Source organism: Rhinoraja longicauda, chromosome 36 (assembly GCF_053455715.1).
Source record: "Rhinoraja longicauda isolate Sanriku21f chromosome 36, sRhiLon1.1, whole genome shotgun sequence".
Lineage (NCBI taxonomy): Eukaryota > Metazoa > Chordata > Chondrichthyes > Rajiformes > Arhynchobatidae > Rhinoraja > Rhinoraja longicauda.
In genome coordinates, this window is record NC_135988.1 from 1,041,855 (window position 1) to 1,057,935 (window position 16,081).

The following is a 16,081-nucleotide window of genomic DNA, read 5'->3' on the forward strand; positions in this document are numbered from 1 at the left end:
TCGGTTATGTGGACCACACCTCCTGCTCCGCCACTTGCACAGATGCCACCAATTTCTCCGTCTCCACTGCATCTGCTCCCATGATGAGGCGTTCACTATCTAAACGCCATCTAAATGTCCTTGTTCTTTAGTGAACATGGTTTCCCCACTGCTGTGGGACTCAGCGGCATATAATTTCTTGCAGGCAGGTAAATCAACATCTGATTGGGAAGGCCACAATCCTTGACAAAACAATGTTCCTTCAGAGTTAAAATTAAGCTTCAGCGTGTTTTATCCATTTGTTAAAAACAATGGAGCAAAACATTAAGATCTTTACCCCAGTAGACCGGCAATGCAAGTAGTCCAGTTGTCTGGCCTACGGACATTGTGGAAACACATACCTGGTCACCAAGTGCAGCTTGAATGAAGCTAAGTAGCACCTCATAAGTCTCTCTGGTCTCTTTTGTTTTTGGTTTGTACACAATTCCAACCATTTCATCAATTCCCTCTGACAGCAATGTATAACCTTTCATCTTATTCATGTCATGGCGATCTTCATCCCGCTTTCTCCGTCTGTGTGAAAAGACCCAAGTAGTTATATAAGAGACAAACGAAACAGGAAGCCACATTTAATTTGAATACAGCAATGTGGGGGAAAAAACAGTTCACAGAGAATGAAACATGGTCGAGAAGTCTTACCAAATATATTCTACAAAAAAAAAAAAAGACCTGCAAAGACTTGTCGTAACTGACTGGCACACATTTATTCATGAATACAGAATTACATTTACACAGCAACTTAGCATATCACCTCGAAAGTCCCAGAGATCAGCCCCTCTGTCAAGTCACTTTCTGAGTCTGATGATCATTATTTTTGAATGAAAACAGAAGAAAGTTCATAAAATGCAAGACTTCACAAACAAATATCACCAGATAAATATCACCAGATAACCAGCTTCTTCTCTCCTGAACTTTCGCAAGTGTTGTCCATTGTAGAAAAATTGAATCTCTTTTCCTATGGACGGGAAAGCTGAATGTATAATTTTTTAACAGCTGCAGAGATATGTCAGTGGATGGCCCTGATATAATTTCTTGTGGTGCATAGAAGACAAATATTTCCTTTCATATATTGCAATGTCCTTTGAAAGCTGATTAAATGTAAGGAAGAAATTGTTCTAAGCTACTTAATATAAATTCAAATTCTAGTTTAGTCCTATCATTTGGAAAGCTCTGTATGTTTTAATACATTAATAAAAATGTTGAACATAAATATTTAACTAACTTCTGATTTATCAATTATTCCAATCAGACATGCTATTTAAACCATTCAAAATAAACACACACAACATGGAAAATTTTGTATACCATGACTAAGTGGCAAATAAATGTCTTTAGTTACAATTCAACTGCAATCTTAAATGTTGACAATATAGGCTTTACTTAAGACACAAAAAACTCTAGATGCTGGTTTACAAAAATAAACAGTCACTGAACTATCTCAGTGGTTAAACAGCATCTTTAGAGAATCACATGGATTGGTGACGTTTCGGGTCAGGAACCTTCTTCAGACTACCATATCCTCCATAAATGCTGCCTGATCCACTGAGTTACTCCAGCTCTTTAGGCGTTACTTACTTTGCTCGTCTCTCCTCCTGCAACTGTGGTTTTGTTCTCTGAGCTTTGTCTCCCATTCGAGACCCTTCCAGTTTTCCCACCAGTGACAGCACCTCTCCTGTGGGCTCATCTCGTCTGGTTCGGTCAATTAAGGAACGATCTGCTTGCAATACAAGATTGGAATTCTGCAAAATAGAAAATAAATTACAATAATAGAAATGTATCAAGATGAACAGAAACTCACACAAACCTTTACCCAAGATCTACAACTGTAGATAAAAAGGGCAGAATTTAAAAACTCCCCCACCTGTTTAACAGGGCAGCGCTCTCATTTCGCATTTTAGAATCAATGTTATATTGATATTGAGATATATAATTGGTTAGATGTGTTTAAGAAACAGAATTGATGACTAGATACAATATACAATATTTGGTGTTTGGAAGGAGTGTGGAACTACTTTTATAATAGTGGACCTACAAGACCGGTGGAAATAAAATAAAAACAGATGTAGCAATACTGACGTCTCAAGCTTGCTTTTGTCCTAAACACAGATTTAATCAAAACATAAAGATCCACAGTATCTAGGCACTGACCACTCATTCAATAGTAAACTGCGCAGACTGGAATAAAGCATAAACACCTAAAGTGGTTGAGCAGCGTCACAGGACAGTTATTACTTTTCAGGTCAGCTAAATTTGTTTCTCCTTTCATGGATCCTGCCTGACCTACTCAGTATTTAACATTTTCTTTGTGTCACTTTAGATATCTCATTATTCATTTTCAACTAGACCTCTGATGTATAGTGGTAGATTCATCCGCCGAGGCGATATGGGTAGAGCTTAGAAAGAAGAAACGTGCAAGCATTCTAATGGGATTCTATTACAGATCTCTTACTATTACAGATTACTTACTATTGTAAGTAATAATAATAATAATAATACTACTAATACATTTAATTTATATAGCGCTTTTCAGGAAACTCAAAGACGCTTTACAGAGCAAACAAAACATAAAAACAAACAAACAAACAAAAGATTTGTCCAGACGGAAAAGCGGCTCTCGTGGAAGATAGAGGAAAGTGCAAGCGTTCTAATGGCATTGTACTATAGACTTTCCATGGCAAGTGGTAGATAGAGGAACAGATATGTAGAGATTACTGAAACATGCCAAAGAAACAGGATTGTCTTAGTAGGTGACTTTAACTTCCCCCATTTGACTGGGGCTTGCTCAAAGGCTGAGATGGGGCAGAATTTGTGAGGTGTATCCAAGAGAGTTTCTTGAAACAATACATAGATCCAAATGAGAAGGGAACATAGTGGGCCTTGTGCAGGAAGGAACCGCAGATGCTGGTTTAAACCGAAGATAGGCACAAAAATGCTAGAGTAGCTCAGCGGGACAGGCTGCATCTCTGGAGAGAAGGACGTTTCGGGTCCGTCACCCATTCCTTCTCTGCCTGTCCCGCTGAGTTACTCCAGCATTTTGTGTCTAGAATGGAGCTTGTGTTGGGAAAAGATCCTGGTCAGGTGACTGGTGTTTCAGTGGAAGAGCATCTTAAGTTTTAAGATTGTTTGGAATTGGGAGAAGGCTGCACCTTGCAGGGAAGTACTACATTGCCTTAAGGCAAACAACTTTATTAGGTCAGAGCTTGGGGTGGTTACACTGGTAACGATCGTATTGGCCAAGTCTACATCTGACATGTGGAAATTGTTCAAAGACCAGTTGATCGAAGTTCAGAACTGGCATGTTCCAGTGTGGGGGAGAGATAAGGATGGCAAAGAAAAAGAACCTTGGATGACCAAAGTGGTAGTAAATTTGATCAAAAAGAAAAAGGAAGCACATGCAGGGTTTAAGAGGATTGAATCAGACAGGGACTTTGAGGAATATAAAGAAAGGAGGAAGGAACTCAAGCAAGTGATTAAAAGGGCCAAAAGAGGCCACAACATTGCGTTCAGGATTCAGATTAAAGAAAACCCCAATGCTTATATATACCCTATATTAAAAACAAAAGGGTAACCAGTGAGAATACAGGACCGCTCAAGGATCAAGAAGGGAATTTGTACATGGAGTAAGGGGTAGGTGAATTATTAAACATGCATTTTGCATCTGTTTTCACCAAGGAGAAGAACGTTGAGGACAGTGAGATCAGTGTGGAGAATATTAATATGCAAAGGCAGCTTGAGATTAAGAAGGAGGTGATATTGGGGCACTTGAAGAGCACTAAAGTGGATAAATCTTGGTAGCATGAATTCAGAGCTGGCTTTCTGATAGAAGACAGGGTTGTGGTGCAAGGAGAATATTCAGACTGGAGTCTGTGATCAGTGGAGTTCCGCAGGGATCAGTGCTGTGATTTCTGCTGTTTATGATATACAGAAATGACTTGGAGGTAAACATGGATGGTCGGTTAGTAAATTTGCAGATGCCACCAAGATTGATGGAATCCTGGACTGAAGAAAGCAGTCATGGTAGATAGCGGGATGTAGATCAGCTACAGACTTGGACGGAGAAATGGCAGATGGAGCTTATTCAGAGCAAGTGTGAGGTATTACACTTTGGGAAGTCAAATGTAAGGAAAAATGTACAATTAATGGCATGACACTTCACAGCACTGATGTTTGGAGGGATCTTGGAGTCCAAGTCCGTAACTCTGTTAAAGTAACTCCGCAACACAAGTAGATAGATTGGTAAAGGGGGCATGTGGAATGCTTGTTTTCATAGATCATGGCATTGAGTTTGAAAGTCAGGAAGTAATAATGCAGCTTTATATGACTTTGTTTGTGCCACATTTGGAATATTAAGTTCAGTTTTGGTTGCCCCAAAATGGGAAGGATGTGTAGGCTTTGCAAAGGGTGTAGATGAAGTTCACTAAATGATATCTGGATTAGGGGTATTAGTGTAGGAATGAACCGCAGATGCTGGTTGAAACCGAAGATAGACACAAAAAGCTGGAGTAACTCAGCGGGTCGGGCAGTATCTCTGGGAAAAAGTGATAAGTGATGATTTGGATCAAAACCCTTCTTCATACCAGTGTCTGAAGTTAATCCAGCTTCTTGAATCTATCTTGGGGACAAAACTAGCTGCAGGGAGATGTTGGACAGGTGTGGATTGCAGAAGGGTGCATGGGACACGTATAGGCAGCTGGGATCAAGTGCATCCCTGGAGGAGTTTTGGGAAATAAGGAGTAAACTAAAAAAGGAAATCAGAAGGGCAAAAGGGGGCCAGGATATGGCTCTGGCGGGTAGCATTAAGGACAATCCCAAAAGATTTTATAAATACTTAAGGTGGAAAAGGGTAACTAGTGAGAGAGTGGGACCTCTCAGGAATCGAACCAGTCACCTCTGTGTGGAGCCACAGGAGATGGGCATGGTCCTAAATTAGTATTTCTCCTCTGTATTTGCCGAGGGGAAAGACAGTAGGACGGAGAAAATTAGAGCAGATACTGGAAGTGTCTTCAGAGCAGTCAGGGTTACTGTCGAAGAAGTACTGAAGGTACTGTTGTGTTTGAAGGTAGTCAAACCTCCAGGGCCTGATCTGATATATCCGAAGAGATTGTGGGAAACTAGAGAGGAAATTGCAGGAGCCCTGGTTGAAATTTACGAGTCGTCCTTAAATACAGGAGAGGTGCCAGAAGACTGGTGGGTGGTAAATGTACCTCTTTTCAAGAAGGGCTACAGGGAAAATGCTGGGAACTATAGGCCGGTGAGCTTAACATCTGTAGTTGGTAAGTTACTGGAGAGTATTCTGAGGGATATGATATACAGGCATTTGGATGGGCAAGGGCTGATTAGGGATAGTCAGCATGGTTTTGTACACGGGAGGTCGTGTATCACAAATCTGATTTTTTTTAACCAAAAAGGTTGATGAGGGCAGAGCTGCAGATGTTGTGTACATGGACAAGCTGCCAGAGGAGGCAGTTGAGGCTGGGACTATCCCATCGTTTAAGAAACAGTTAGACAGGTACATGGATAAGACAGGTTTGGAGGGATACGGACCAAGTGCAGGCAAGTGGGACCAGTGACAGCGTAGCTGGGACATTGTTGGCCAGTGTGGGCGAGTTGGGCCTGTTTCCACACTGTATCACTCTATGACTCTCTAAGCATATGAACTCGCCACAATTAAATAGAACCCGAATGCGTACTGATAGAACTGCGAGCTGCATGATTACAGACTCAGTGAAATAAGCCAGGATTCGGTTGCGTAATTCTTTTTTGACTGGTGCAGTAGTTAGAAATACCTCCCCCTATACGTACATATTGTTGTACGATTCTTATAAACAAGAGAAATCCTTCCAAATTGCACTGTTTATTGTAATTAGTCATCATATTATCCGAGGCAGCGCAAATCCTTTACCTGGGTTTTTAAACTGAGACACGTGAGAGCTTGCGCACAAAGTCTCAGACTTCGCTAAACAATGTTTCTTTGGTGTACACTGATGCTTATTTGGCTGTGTATTACCCTAATTCGCACATTCCTGACAGGTGGAATTAAAATCTTATAGAGACGTGTAAAATCAAGCTAGATGCAGGAAAAATGTTCCCAATGTTGGGGAATCTAGAACCAGGGGCCACAGTCTAAGAATAAAGGGGAGGCCATTTAAAACTGAGGTGAGAAGAAACCTTATTACACAGAGAATTGTGAATTTGTGGAATTCTCTGCCACAATAAGGCAGTGGAGGCAAATTCACTAGATGAATTTAAAAGAGAGTTAGATAGAGCTCTTGGGGCTAACGGAATCAAGGGATATGGGGAGAAGGCGGGCACGGGTTACTGATTGTAGATGATCAGCCATGATCACAATGAATGGCGGTGCTGGCTAGAAGGGCCAAACGGCCTCCTCCAGCACCTATTTTCTGTTTCTAACATCGCCCATCACCACCATCTGGGCTCATTACCGTCGCAGGCCTCACTCAGCCTTGGTGCCTAATCGATCCGCCCAGGCGGATCTAAGCCCAGTCGGCAATATAACATGAGCAAGCCGCACCGAGGAGCAGACCCCCCTCTCCCTCTCTCTCGAACTCTGGCCAGCGTGAGGCAGGCCCGACTTACCGCCTTGTACTCATACTGCAGACTGCGAGCAGTGACGTCCGCCATGACTGCCGCCGCTCCACTCGCCGAGTGTGCCCGCCACTTCCGGCACCAGCATGTGCGTCCGGGTCAGGGGTCAGGGCGCGTGGTCTCCATGGTTACCAAAGATACTAGAGGAACAAGATAGATCACTCGACCCTAAAAACCGTGGTATGTCACGGCGCCATGTTAGCAGGCAGAAACTTGCCAAAACATTTAAAAAGAAAAATACCAAAAATCTGTGACTAGATAACCATATAATAACCATATAACAATTACAGCACGGAAACAGGCCCGTTCGGCCCTACCAGTCCACGCCGACCACTTTCTCTGACCTAGTCTCATCTACCTGCTCTCAGACCATGACCCTCCAATCCCCTCCCATCCATATAGGTGATATATATTCCAGATAGGTGAGATATATTCTGCATTTTAATGGTATCATCAAAAATCTGTGAATTGATAGGTGAGATATATTCTGTATTTTAATGGTATCACCACACATACTGTTCCCCCACATCACTGATTACACTGCGAGAGGCAGAGCGAACGGCGGCCTTTGACTCCTAAAATGGCGGACGCTACGCTCCTCTGCGTACGACACTTCAGGATACGCGATTTCAACGAGTGGTCCATCTTGTTCCTCTAGTATCTATGATGGTTACTGCCGGCGGCCTGTGAGCCCGCTCGGGGCAGGCGTGGTTCCTGGGCGAAGACAGACGTCAGTCAGCGGGACAGGCTGCATCTCTGCAGAGAAGGAATGGGTGACGCTTCGGGTCCAGACCCTCCTTCAGACTGAGAGTCGGGGGAGGGGGAAATAATAAGAAAGTGCAAAAGATGTGAGAACAAGACATCTCCATCCCCATTGTGTCTCGTCGACACTGTGATGTCTCGGTCTCACACTTTATAATAATAATAATAATAAGCATTTATTTTATATAGCGCCTTACCAGAAGCTCAAAGCGCTTTACAAAAACAATCATAACATAAAAACAAACAGACAAACTATCCTAACGGAGAAGCGGCGAATAAACAGCGCCAGCGTCCTCTCACGTCAGGGTCCGGCAGTATACAACAAAAAGCACAGGACACACAGATACAATTTTAACACAAACAGCCATCACAGTGATTGCTCTAGGCACACCCTCACTGTGATGGAAGGCAAAGAAAAGTCTTATCTCCTCCTCATTCTTCTCCCGTGGTGCCACGAGGTGATCGAGGCTCCCAACTTTTTGAAGCCCCCACCGGGCGATGGAAAGTTCCAGGGCCGAGCCGAGCAGGCCGATGAAGGTCCTGAGCCCCCACCGGGCAATGGAAAGTGCCGGGGCCAGGCCACGCAGGGCGATGAAGGGCCTGCGAGCGGGTCGATCGTACCTCGAGCTTCGGGGCGGTCGAAGCTGCTACGGCTGGAGCTCCCAAAAGCCGGTCGCCAGCCAGGGACCTACGAGCTCCCGATGTTGCGGTCTGCAGGGCCCACGGCCGAAGCCTCCGAGATGGTAAGTCCAGGTACTGCGACCGGAGTCTTCAAGGTCGATCCCAGTTGGAGGCCGCCGACTCCACGATGTTAGGCCGTAGCGCGAACGGAGACACGACACGGTAAAGGTCGCATCTCCGTTGAGGAGGAGATTAGAAAAAAGGTTTCCCCCACCCCCCCCACCACCCCCCACATACACAAAGTTAAAAATAGGACAAAACGTACATTAAATGATGACAATAGACAAAAAAAACAAAAAAAAGACAGAGAGACTACCGGTGAGCCGCAGCTGCAGAACACAGCCACGCCCCCTTGACTTTAGACTTCCTTATCTCTGTACCCCTGACTCTCAGTCTGAAGAAGGGTCTTGAACCGAAACATCACCCATTCCTTCTCTCCAGAGAAGCTGCCTATCCCACTGAGTTACTCCATCTGGGACATGTAGAATGGTTCATCGTTAACTGAGGCACACAATTGGTAAAATTAATCAGGACAGTGAGTGTCGCTTTGATCTGCTGTTGTCACACCTTACCCTTCCATATCACTAGTGTCTCTCTCCCCTGACTCACAGTCGAAAGAAGGGTCTCGACCCAAAACATCACCCACTCCTCTCCAGAGATGCTGCCTGTCCCGGCTCCAGCATTTTGTGTCTATGTTCGGAGTAAACCAACATCTACAGTTCCTTCCTACACAAGGTTCTTGGACGGTCACTTTCGTGTTTTTTGTTGTGAGTTGCACTCGCCGCGGAGTCATAGAGTCCTACAGCACAGAAAGAGGCCCTTCGGCCCATCGTGTCCGCGCCGCCCGTTACCAAACACAGTCTAATTTTAATCCCATTTTCCCGCATTTGGACCGTAGCCCTGAATGTTGTAGCATTTCAAGTGCCCATCCAAATGCCTCTTAAACGTTGTGAGTGTTCCCGCCTCCACCACCACCCCAGGCAGTGAGTTCCAGACTCCAACCACCCTCTGGGTGAAAAAGTTCTTTCTCACATCCCCCTGAAACCTCCCTCCCGTTACCCTGTACCTATGTCCCCTCGTTGTTGAACCTTCCACCAGTGGAAGAAGTTCCCCGCCATCTACCTTATCTATGCCCCTCATGATCTTGTACACCTCGATCATGTCCCCTCTCAGCCTTCTCTGCTCCAGGGAAAACAACCCCAGTCTGCTCAGTCTCTCCTCATAGCCGAGGCCCTTCATCCCTGGCAGCATCCTGGTGAATCTCCTCTGCACCCTCTCCAAAGCTATCACATCCTTTCTATAATGTGGTGACCAGAACTGTACACAATACTCCAGCTGCGGTCTCACCAGTGTTCTGTACAATTCCATCATTACCCCCCTACTTTTATATTCGATGCCCCGGCTAATGAAGGCCAGTAACCCATATGCCTTTTTGACCACCCTGTCCACCTGTCCTGCTGCCTTCAAGGACTTGTGTACCTGTACTCCAAGGTCCCTCTGTACCCCTGTCTTCCCTAGGGTCCTTCCATTCATGGTGTACTCCCTCTCCAAGTTATTTCTGCCAAAGTGCATCACCTCGCACTTTTCAGGATTAAATTCCATCTGCCACTGCTCCGCCCATCTGATCTATATCTTCCTGCAGCTTGCAGATCCCTTCCTCGCTATTCACCACCCCCCCTAACTTTGTGTCATCTGCAAACTTGCTGATCATGCCCTGTACGTTGACATCCAGATCATTAATGTAGATTACAAACAGTGAGGGACCCAACACCGATCCCTGCGGCACCCCACTGGACACCGGCCTCCAGTCACAGAAGCACCCTTCTACCATCACCCTCTGCCTTCTGTCACTAAGCCAGTTTTTATCCATTTTGCCAAGGTGCCCTGGATCCCATGGGCTCTTACCTTCTTGACTAGTCTCCTGTGTGGGACCTTGTCAAAAGCCAGAGCCCCCGCAATCTCCTCCCTTGCCTCTCTCAGCATCCTGGGATACATCTCGTCAGGGCCCAGAGACTTATCCACTTTTAAGCCTGCCAGAGCCTCCAGCACCGCCCCCCTGTCAATAGCAACATGCTCAAGAACATCACGACCCTCCTGCTCCATTTCTAAGTCCGCATCGCCCTCCTCCCTCTTAAAAACAGATGCAAAAAAATCATTTAAAACATCTCCTACATCCTCTGGCTCCACACACAGCTTTCCACTATGGTCCCTGATGGGCCCCACTCTTTCCCTCGTTATCCTTACCCTTGATATACTTATAGAACACTTTGGGATTTTCTTTTATTTTGCCCGCTAGTGCTATCTCATGGCCCCTTTTTGCTCTCCTAATTTCTTTTTTAAGAACCGCCCTATACCTTCTGTATTCCTCTAATGATGCCTGTGCCTTAAGTTCTTTATTTTTTTTATTTTTTTTTTATCAAAAAATACTTTATTCAAGTAATAAATATCATTTACAAAACATCTTTTTTAAACAAACCCATCCGACATTTCCGGAGGTTACATATTCAATACAGGCATTTACTTAGACATTTACATACATTTACATACATATCCCTTATTTGGAGGGGCGTCTCTCTCCACCACACCCTGCCCCCCATGTCCAGCAGCGGAAGGCCCCTAGACTGTGGTCCTCCCCCACAGGGCCTTGGTGTTGGCTGCACCAAGCTTCAGAGCGTCCCTCAGCACGTACTCCTGCAGTCTGCAGTGGGCCAGTCGGCAACATTCCTTGACGGACAGCTCGCTCCGCTGGGAGGTCAACAAGGATCGGGCAGACCAAAGAGCGTCTTTCACCGAGTTGATGACCTTCCAGCAGCACTCGATGTCAGTCTCGGAATGCGTCCCTGGGAACAGTCCGTAGAGCACAGAGTCCTCTGTGACGGAGCTGCTCGGAATGAATCGTGACAGGGACCCCTGCAGACCTCTCCAGACTCTCCTGGCAAATCCACACTCTTTGAAGAGGTGGGCCACCGTCTCCTCTCCGTAGCAGCCGTCCCGAGGGCAGCGTGCGCTGGTAGTGAGGTTCCGGCGGTGCAGGAAGGATCTGACTGGGAGGGCTCCCCTCACCGCCAGCCAAGCCAGGTCTTGGTGCTTGTTGGTGAGTACTGGCGATGAGGCATTTTGCCAGACAAGCTGGGCTGTCTGTTCTGGGAACCACGCCACAGGATCCATGGAGTCATTCCCCTGCAGTGCCTGCAGGACGTTCCGTGCTGACCACTGCCCGATGGACTTGTGGTCAAAGGTGTTGGTCCGGAAGAACCTGTCCACAAACGACAGATGGTTCGGCAATGTCCAGCTGACTGGCACATTGCGTGGCATCTGCGCCAGGCCCATCCTTCGCAACACCGGGGACAGGTAGAACCTCAGCAGGTAGTGGCACTTGGTGCCCACGTGCCTTGGCTCTATGCTCCGCCTGATGCAGCCACACACGAAAGTGGCCATCAGAATGAGGGCGACGTTGGGCACGCCTTTACCCCCGTTGTCTGCCGACTTGTGCATTATGGCCCGTCGCACCCGGTCCATCGCCGACCCCCAGATGAAACAGAAGACGGCCCGGGTGATCCCCGTGGCGTAGAGAGGGAGGGACGGGCCACACTTGCGCCAAGTACAGCAGCCCCGAGAGCACCTCACACCTGATGACCAGGTTTTTCCCCGTGATGGAGAGGGAGCGCTGCTTCCACAGCTCCAGCTTCTTCCCCACCTTGGCTATCCACTCCAGCCAATTTTTGTTACATGCCTCAGCCTTCCCGAACCAGATCCCCAGCACCTTCAGGAAGTCAGGCTTGATGGTGAAGGGGATGGAAGATCGGTCGGGCCAGTTGCCAAAGAGCATGGCCTCGCTCTTCCTGCGGTTTACCCTGGCCCCCGTGGCCAACTCAAACTGGTCGCAGACGCTGATCAGTCTGCGGACCGACCCTGGGTCCGAGCAGAAGACGGCGACATCGTCCATGTACAGGGAGGCCTTGACCTGAGTGCCCCCACTGCCTGGCAGTGTCACTCCTCTTATGCTCGCATCCTTCCTGATGGATTCGGCAAAGGGTTCAATGCAACAGACGAACAAGACAGGGGAAAGAGGGCAACCTGCCTGACTCCAGACCTGACGGGGAAGCTGTCTGATTCCCACCCATTAATTTGGACTGCACTACAGATATCGGAGTAGAGCAGTTGTATCCACTTCCTGATTCCCTCCCCAAAGCCCATTTTGGAGAGCACGTCCCTCATGTACGTGTGCGATATCCTGTCGAAGGCCTTCTCCTGGTCCAAGCTGACCAGGCAGGCATCCACCCGTCTGTCCTGCACGTAGGCAATGGTATCTCTCAGCAGCACCACCCTTTTTTTTCGAATCAATCCTACTATATCGTTCGACATCCAAGGTTCTTTGGACTTGTTTGTCCCACCCTTAAACTTTAGGGGAACATGCTTCCTCTGAACTTTTTCAATTATTCCTTTGAATAACTCCCACTGTTCTGATGCGGTCCTCCCCACGAGAAGCTGATCCCAGTCCACCAGGGCCAACTTCTGCCTTATCAGATTAAAATCGGCCTTGCCCCAATTTAGAAATTTTCCCTCTGGTCCCTCTTTATCCTTTCACATTACCACCTTAAATATCACTGAATTGTGATCACTGTCACCAAAGTGCTCTGCTACTGACACTTCAGCCACCTGTCCGGCCTCATTTCCGAAGATTAAGTCCAATACCGCCCCCTCCCTTGTTGGACTTTCAACATATTGGCTCAAAAAGCCCTCCTGGATGACCCTTAGGAACTCTGCACCCTCTGGGCCCTTGACACTTTGGCTATCCCAATCAATATTCGGGAAGTTGAAATCCCCTACTATTACTACCCTGTTGTTTTCACACACCCCCGAGATTTGCCTACAAATATGTTCTTCTATTTCCCTCTGACTGTTTGGGGGTCTGTAGTATACACCCAGTAAGGTGCATGCCCCTTTTCTATTTCTCAATTCCACCCAAATAGCCTCATTTGAGGAACCCGCTAATATGTCATCCCTTCTTACAGCAGAAATAGATTATTTGATTAATACTGCAACACCCCCTCCCCTTTTTCCCTGCTCTCCTGAAGATTCTATATCCTGGAATATTGAGCTGCAGTCCTGCCCTTCCTTCAACCATGTTTCCGTAATGGCAACAATGTCGTACTCCCATGTGTTCAGTAACACCTTCAATTCATCCCCCTTGCTTCCAATACTCCTTGCATTAAAATAAATGAGTGAATTCATCTTGGCGCTAGGAGTGGGCTGTTAGTGTGTGTTGAGTTTGTCAGTGTTGGGTGAGTCGGCTCACTCGGCCGCCATTGCGTGTGGTCGGCATGGCCCTCCTTGGGATCGTCCGGCTGCAGATAATCTTGTGAGGGCGTTGATCAGCTGGACGTGGACGTTAGAACCGCGTAGCAGTTGTAGTATAATCTGCACTGCACTGCACTTTATTGATAGTATCGTGCTTTTTCATCCTGGACTCCCATCCATGCTACCGGTTGTGAAAATGCAATAAATCTGCAGTTTATTGATGTATCTGAAGGATTCCGACCCGAAACATCAACTATTCTTTTCCCCCAGAGATGCTGTCTGACCTGCTGAGTTACTCCAGCATTTTGTGTGTCTATTGATAAACTGCTTTCTTATAAAAAAACACATAGCCTCTTCTTATTTCCTCAGCGCCTCTTGTGTTGCAAAATTAATGTCAGCTTGGCCAATTAATTGTACATCTTTTGCTGTGCGCTACTATTGGCACTATTACTACAATGATTGAATACACAACACTTTTCGCAAGGTTTTTCACCTATTGTAGTATTTTGTCCGCAAGCTTTGTTGACTAACAATGAATGTGTTTGAATATGAAAGTAGGTCATTCATATGTGTGAACTTAGGTTGGCCATTGGCAGACCTCCCGCCATTTGATTTTACAAATTCATAATTTTGATGTCCAAAATTCAGAATTTTACATCACAATTCATAATATGGCGCGTAATGCAACTTTTCAGCAAAACAAAAGTATGCACACCAACTGCGCATACGCGTTGCGCTACATTCATGTGCAAAACGACTATTATTTCCAACAGTCTGTAGTTCTTGGACTACATGTACAATGTCAGGCCTATCGTGAGTATATTCTGCTATTTATAGAAGGGTTATTGAACAAAAATACTTTTTACAACAGAGAAAAAATTGTTTTGTTTTGTTTTTTCTATTTTGCTTTTTCCTTACACATCCCAATTCTCTTGGTATTGAATAAAAGAACAATGGTCATAAAATGTATCATTAAGTTATGAAGAGTTTCATTTAAAATTGCACATACCTAATTTCATTGAAGACATACTTGCTCCAGTGGTCTTCAACAGCAAATCAGAACGGTCCATGTCCTCCCACCCCCCCCTACTTCCCCCTCACGCTACGCAGCAAGGCCAGGCCAGCGGCGAGGTCAGGCCGGACCAGCGGCGAGACGAGGTGAGCGGCGGGGCATATGTTTTGCAGAAAAATGTGAGATGAAATTGGATAAGAAAACAGAAACTTTCCGCCAAATTCCGAAGGGTTGGGAGGTTTGCATTGGTGTAGAGATTGAAGAGGGATGGGTCTAGTTCAGAACCCTCTGACAATCCATTGCCTTATCTTTTCTGTTTGTAGTTGACCAGTTGAAAGCATTCAATCACATACAACCTGGAAATCTTAAATCACTATCCTTACTAACTTTCCTAAAATATGTCTTAGTGGTTTGCAAGCTATTTGAGAAAATTCCCCTCACCTGTCTCCACAAACAGTGGCATGTTCAATCCAACAGCCGCCACCTGCCATTGGTGCTTTTTTCTTTAGAGCTGCCTATCTGATCAGAATGCAAAAAATAGCATTTGATCCAAGTCCATCATCATGCATTTATTTGTAACCATCCTACACCAATCCCATTTTATCCTCCCACATACCCATTGCCACTCTCCACTCTCCTACTTTCTATAAATTTAAAGTATTTGAACCTGCACATCGGTACAATCTACACAGCATTGGAGGTCAGATCTCCTCTTTATTGAAAATTGTTACTGAAATCTATGAGGAACTGCATTCATTATCCAGCATTTTTCAAAGATAACCACTGAAATCCAATGAGGAAGATCTCCCATTTACTTGAGTTGATAGTGTAATAGATGCCGTCAACTTGTTATTCAGCGGTTTGAAGGATCCCAGCTCAAGGTTACTTGTCCATTCCTTTGCAGATGCTGCTCCCGCCATCCCAGGGATCAATCTCATGAACCTACGCTGCACTGCCTCAATTACAAGGATGACCAAAACTGTACACAATACTCCAGACGTGGTCTTACCAGGGCCCTATACAACTGCAGAAGAACCTCTTTACCTGTATACTGAAATCCTCTTGTTAAGAAGGCCAAAATGCCATTAGCTTTCTTCACTGCCTGCTGCGCCTGCACGCCAACTTTCAGTGACTGGTGTACAAGGACACCCAGGTCTCGCTGCACCTCCCCCTTACCTAACCTAACTCAGTGTCAACTGAACCATTGTGATAATAATCTGCAGGTCTCCTGCTTTTAATCTTACTGTAACCCTTTAATCTTCACTACAAGCCATGTCTTTCCTCAGCACTTATCTTTGCCAACATCAATCTGAAATATCTTCCCATTCTCACCATAAATGCTTCCTAGCCTGCTGTCTCTCAAACACTTTATTTGCTCAAGATTTCAGCATCTGCAGTTTCTCATGTCACCTTTATCTATTTGAAATGGGTTTACATCTTTGTTGATTTTTTTTGTACTTCCAGTTAAATTAATAGACTTAAACAAAACAATTAATATTGACTTTAACCCAGTAAAGAGAGAATGCTCTGATGACTGATCTTCAGAGAGAGCAGACAAGAGAAACAAACTCGTATCAGAGTCAACAAGTTCCTATACCTTGCCAGCACTGTCTGATGATCAGTCAGCAGTATTGGCAGTCGCATCGATAGATTAACCTGAAGGGTCCTGGTGCAAAACCA

The 16,081-nt window shown here is 45.7% G+C and overlaps 1 protein-coding gene across 1 annotated transcript in view; it reads right to left on the minus strand.

Moving 5' to 3' along the window:
• snrnp200 (small nuclear ribonucleoprotein 200 (U5)) overlaps positions 1 to 6,754 on the minus strand; it is a 90,785-nt gene extending 84,031 nt beyond the window's left edge. Inside the window, exons 1-3 of the mRNA XM_078429177.1 lie at positions 6,637 to 6,754; positions 1,615 to 1,778; positions 381 to 552 (exon numbers count right to left, since the gene is read on the minus strand). Of these exons, the coding sequence (XP_078285303.1) occupies positions 381 to 552; positions 1,615 to 1,778; positions 6,637 to 6,681 (381 nt within the window). The 5' untranslated portion in view covers positions 6,682 to 6,754. The remainder of the gene's footprint in view (positions 1 to 380; positions 553 to 1,614; positions 1,779 to 6,636) is intronic.
• Between the last annotated feature and the right edge of the window lie 9,327 nt (positions 6,755 to 16,081).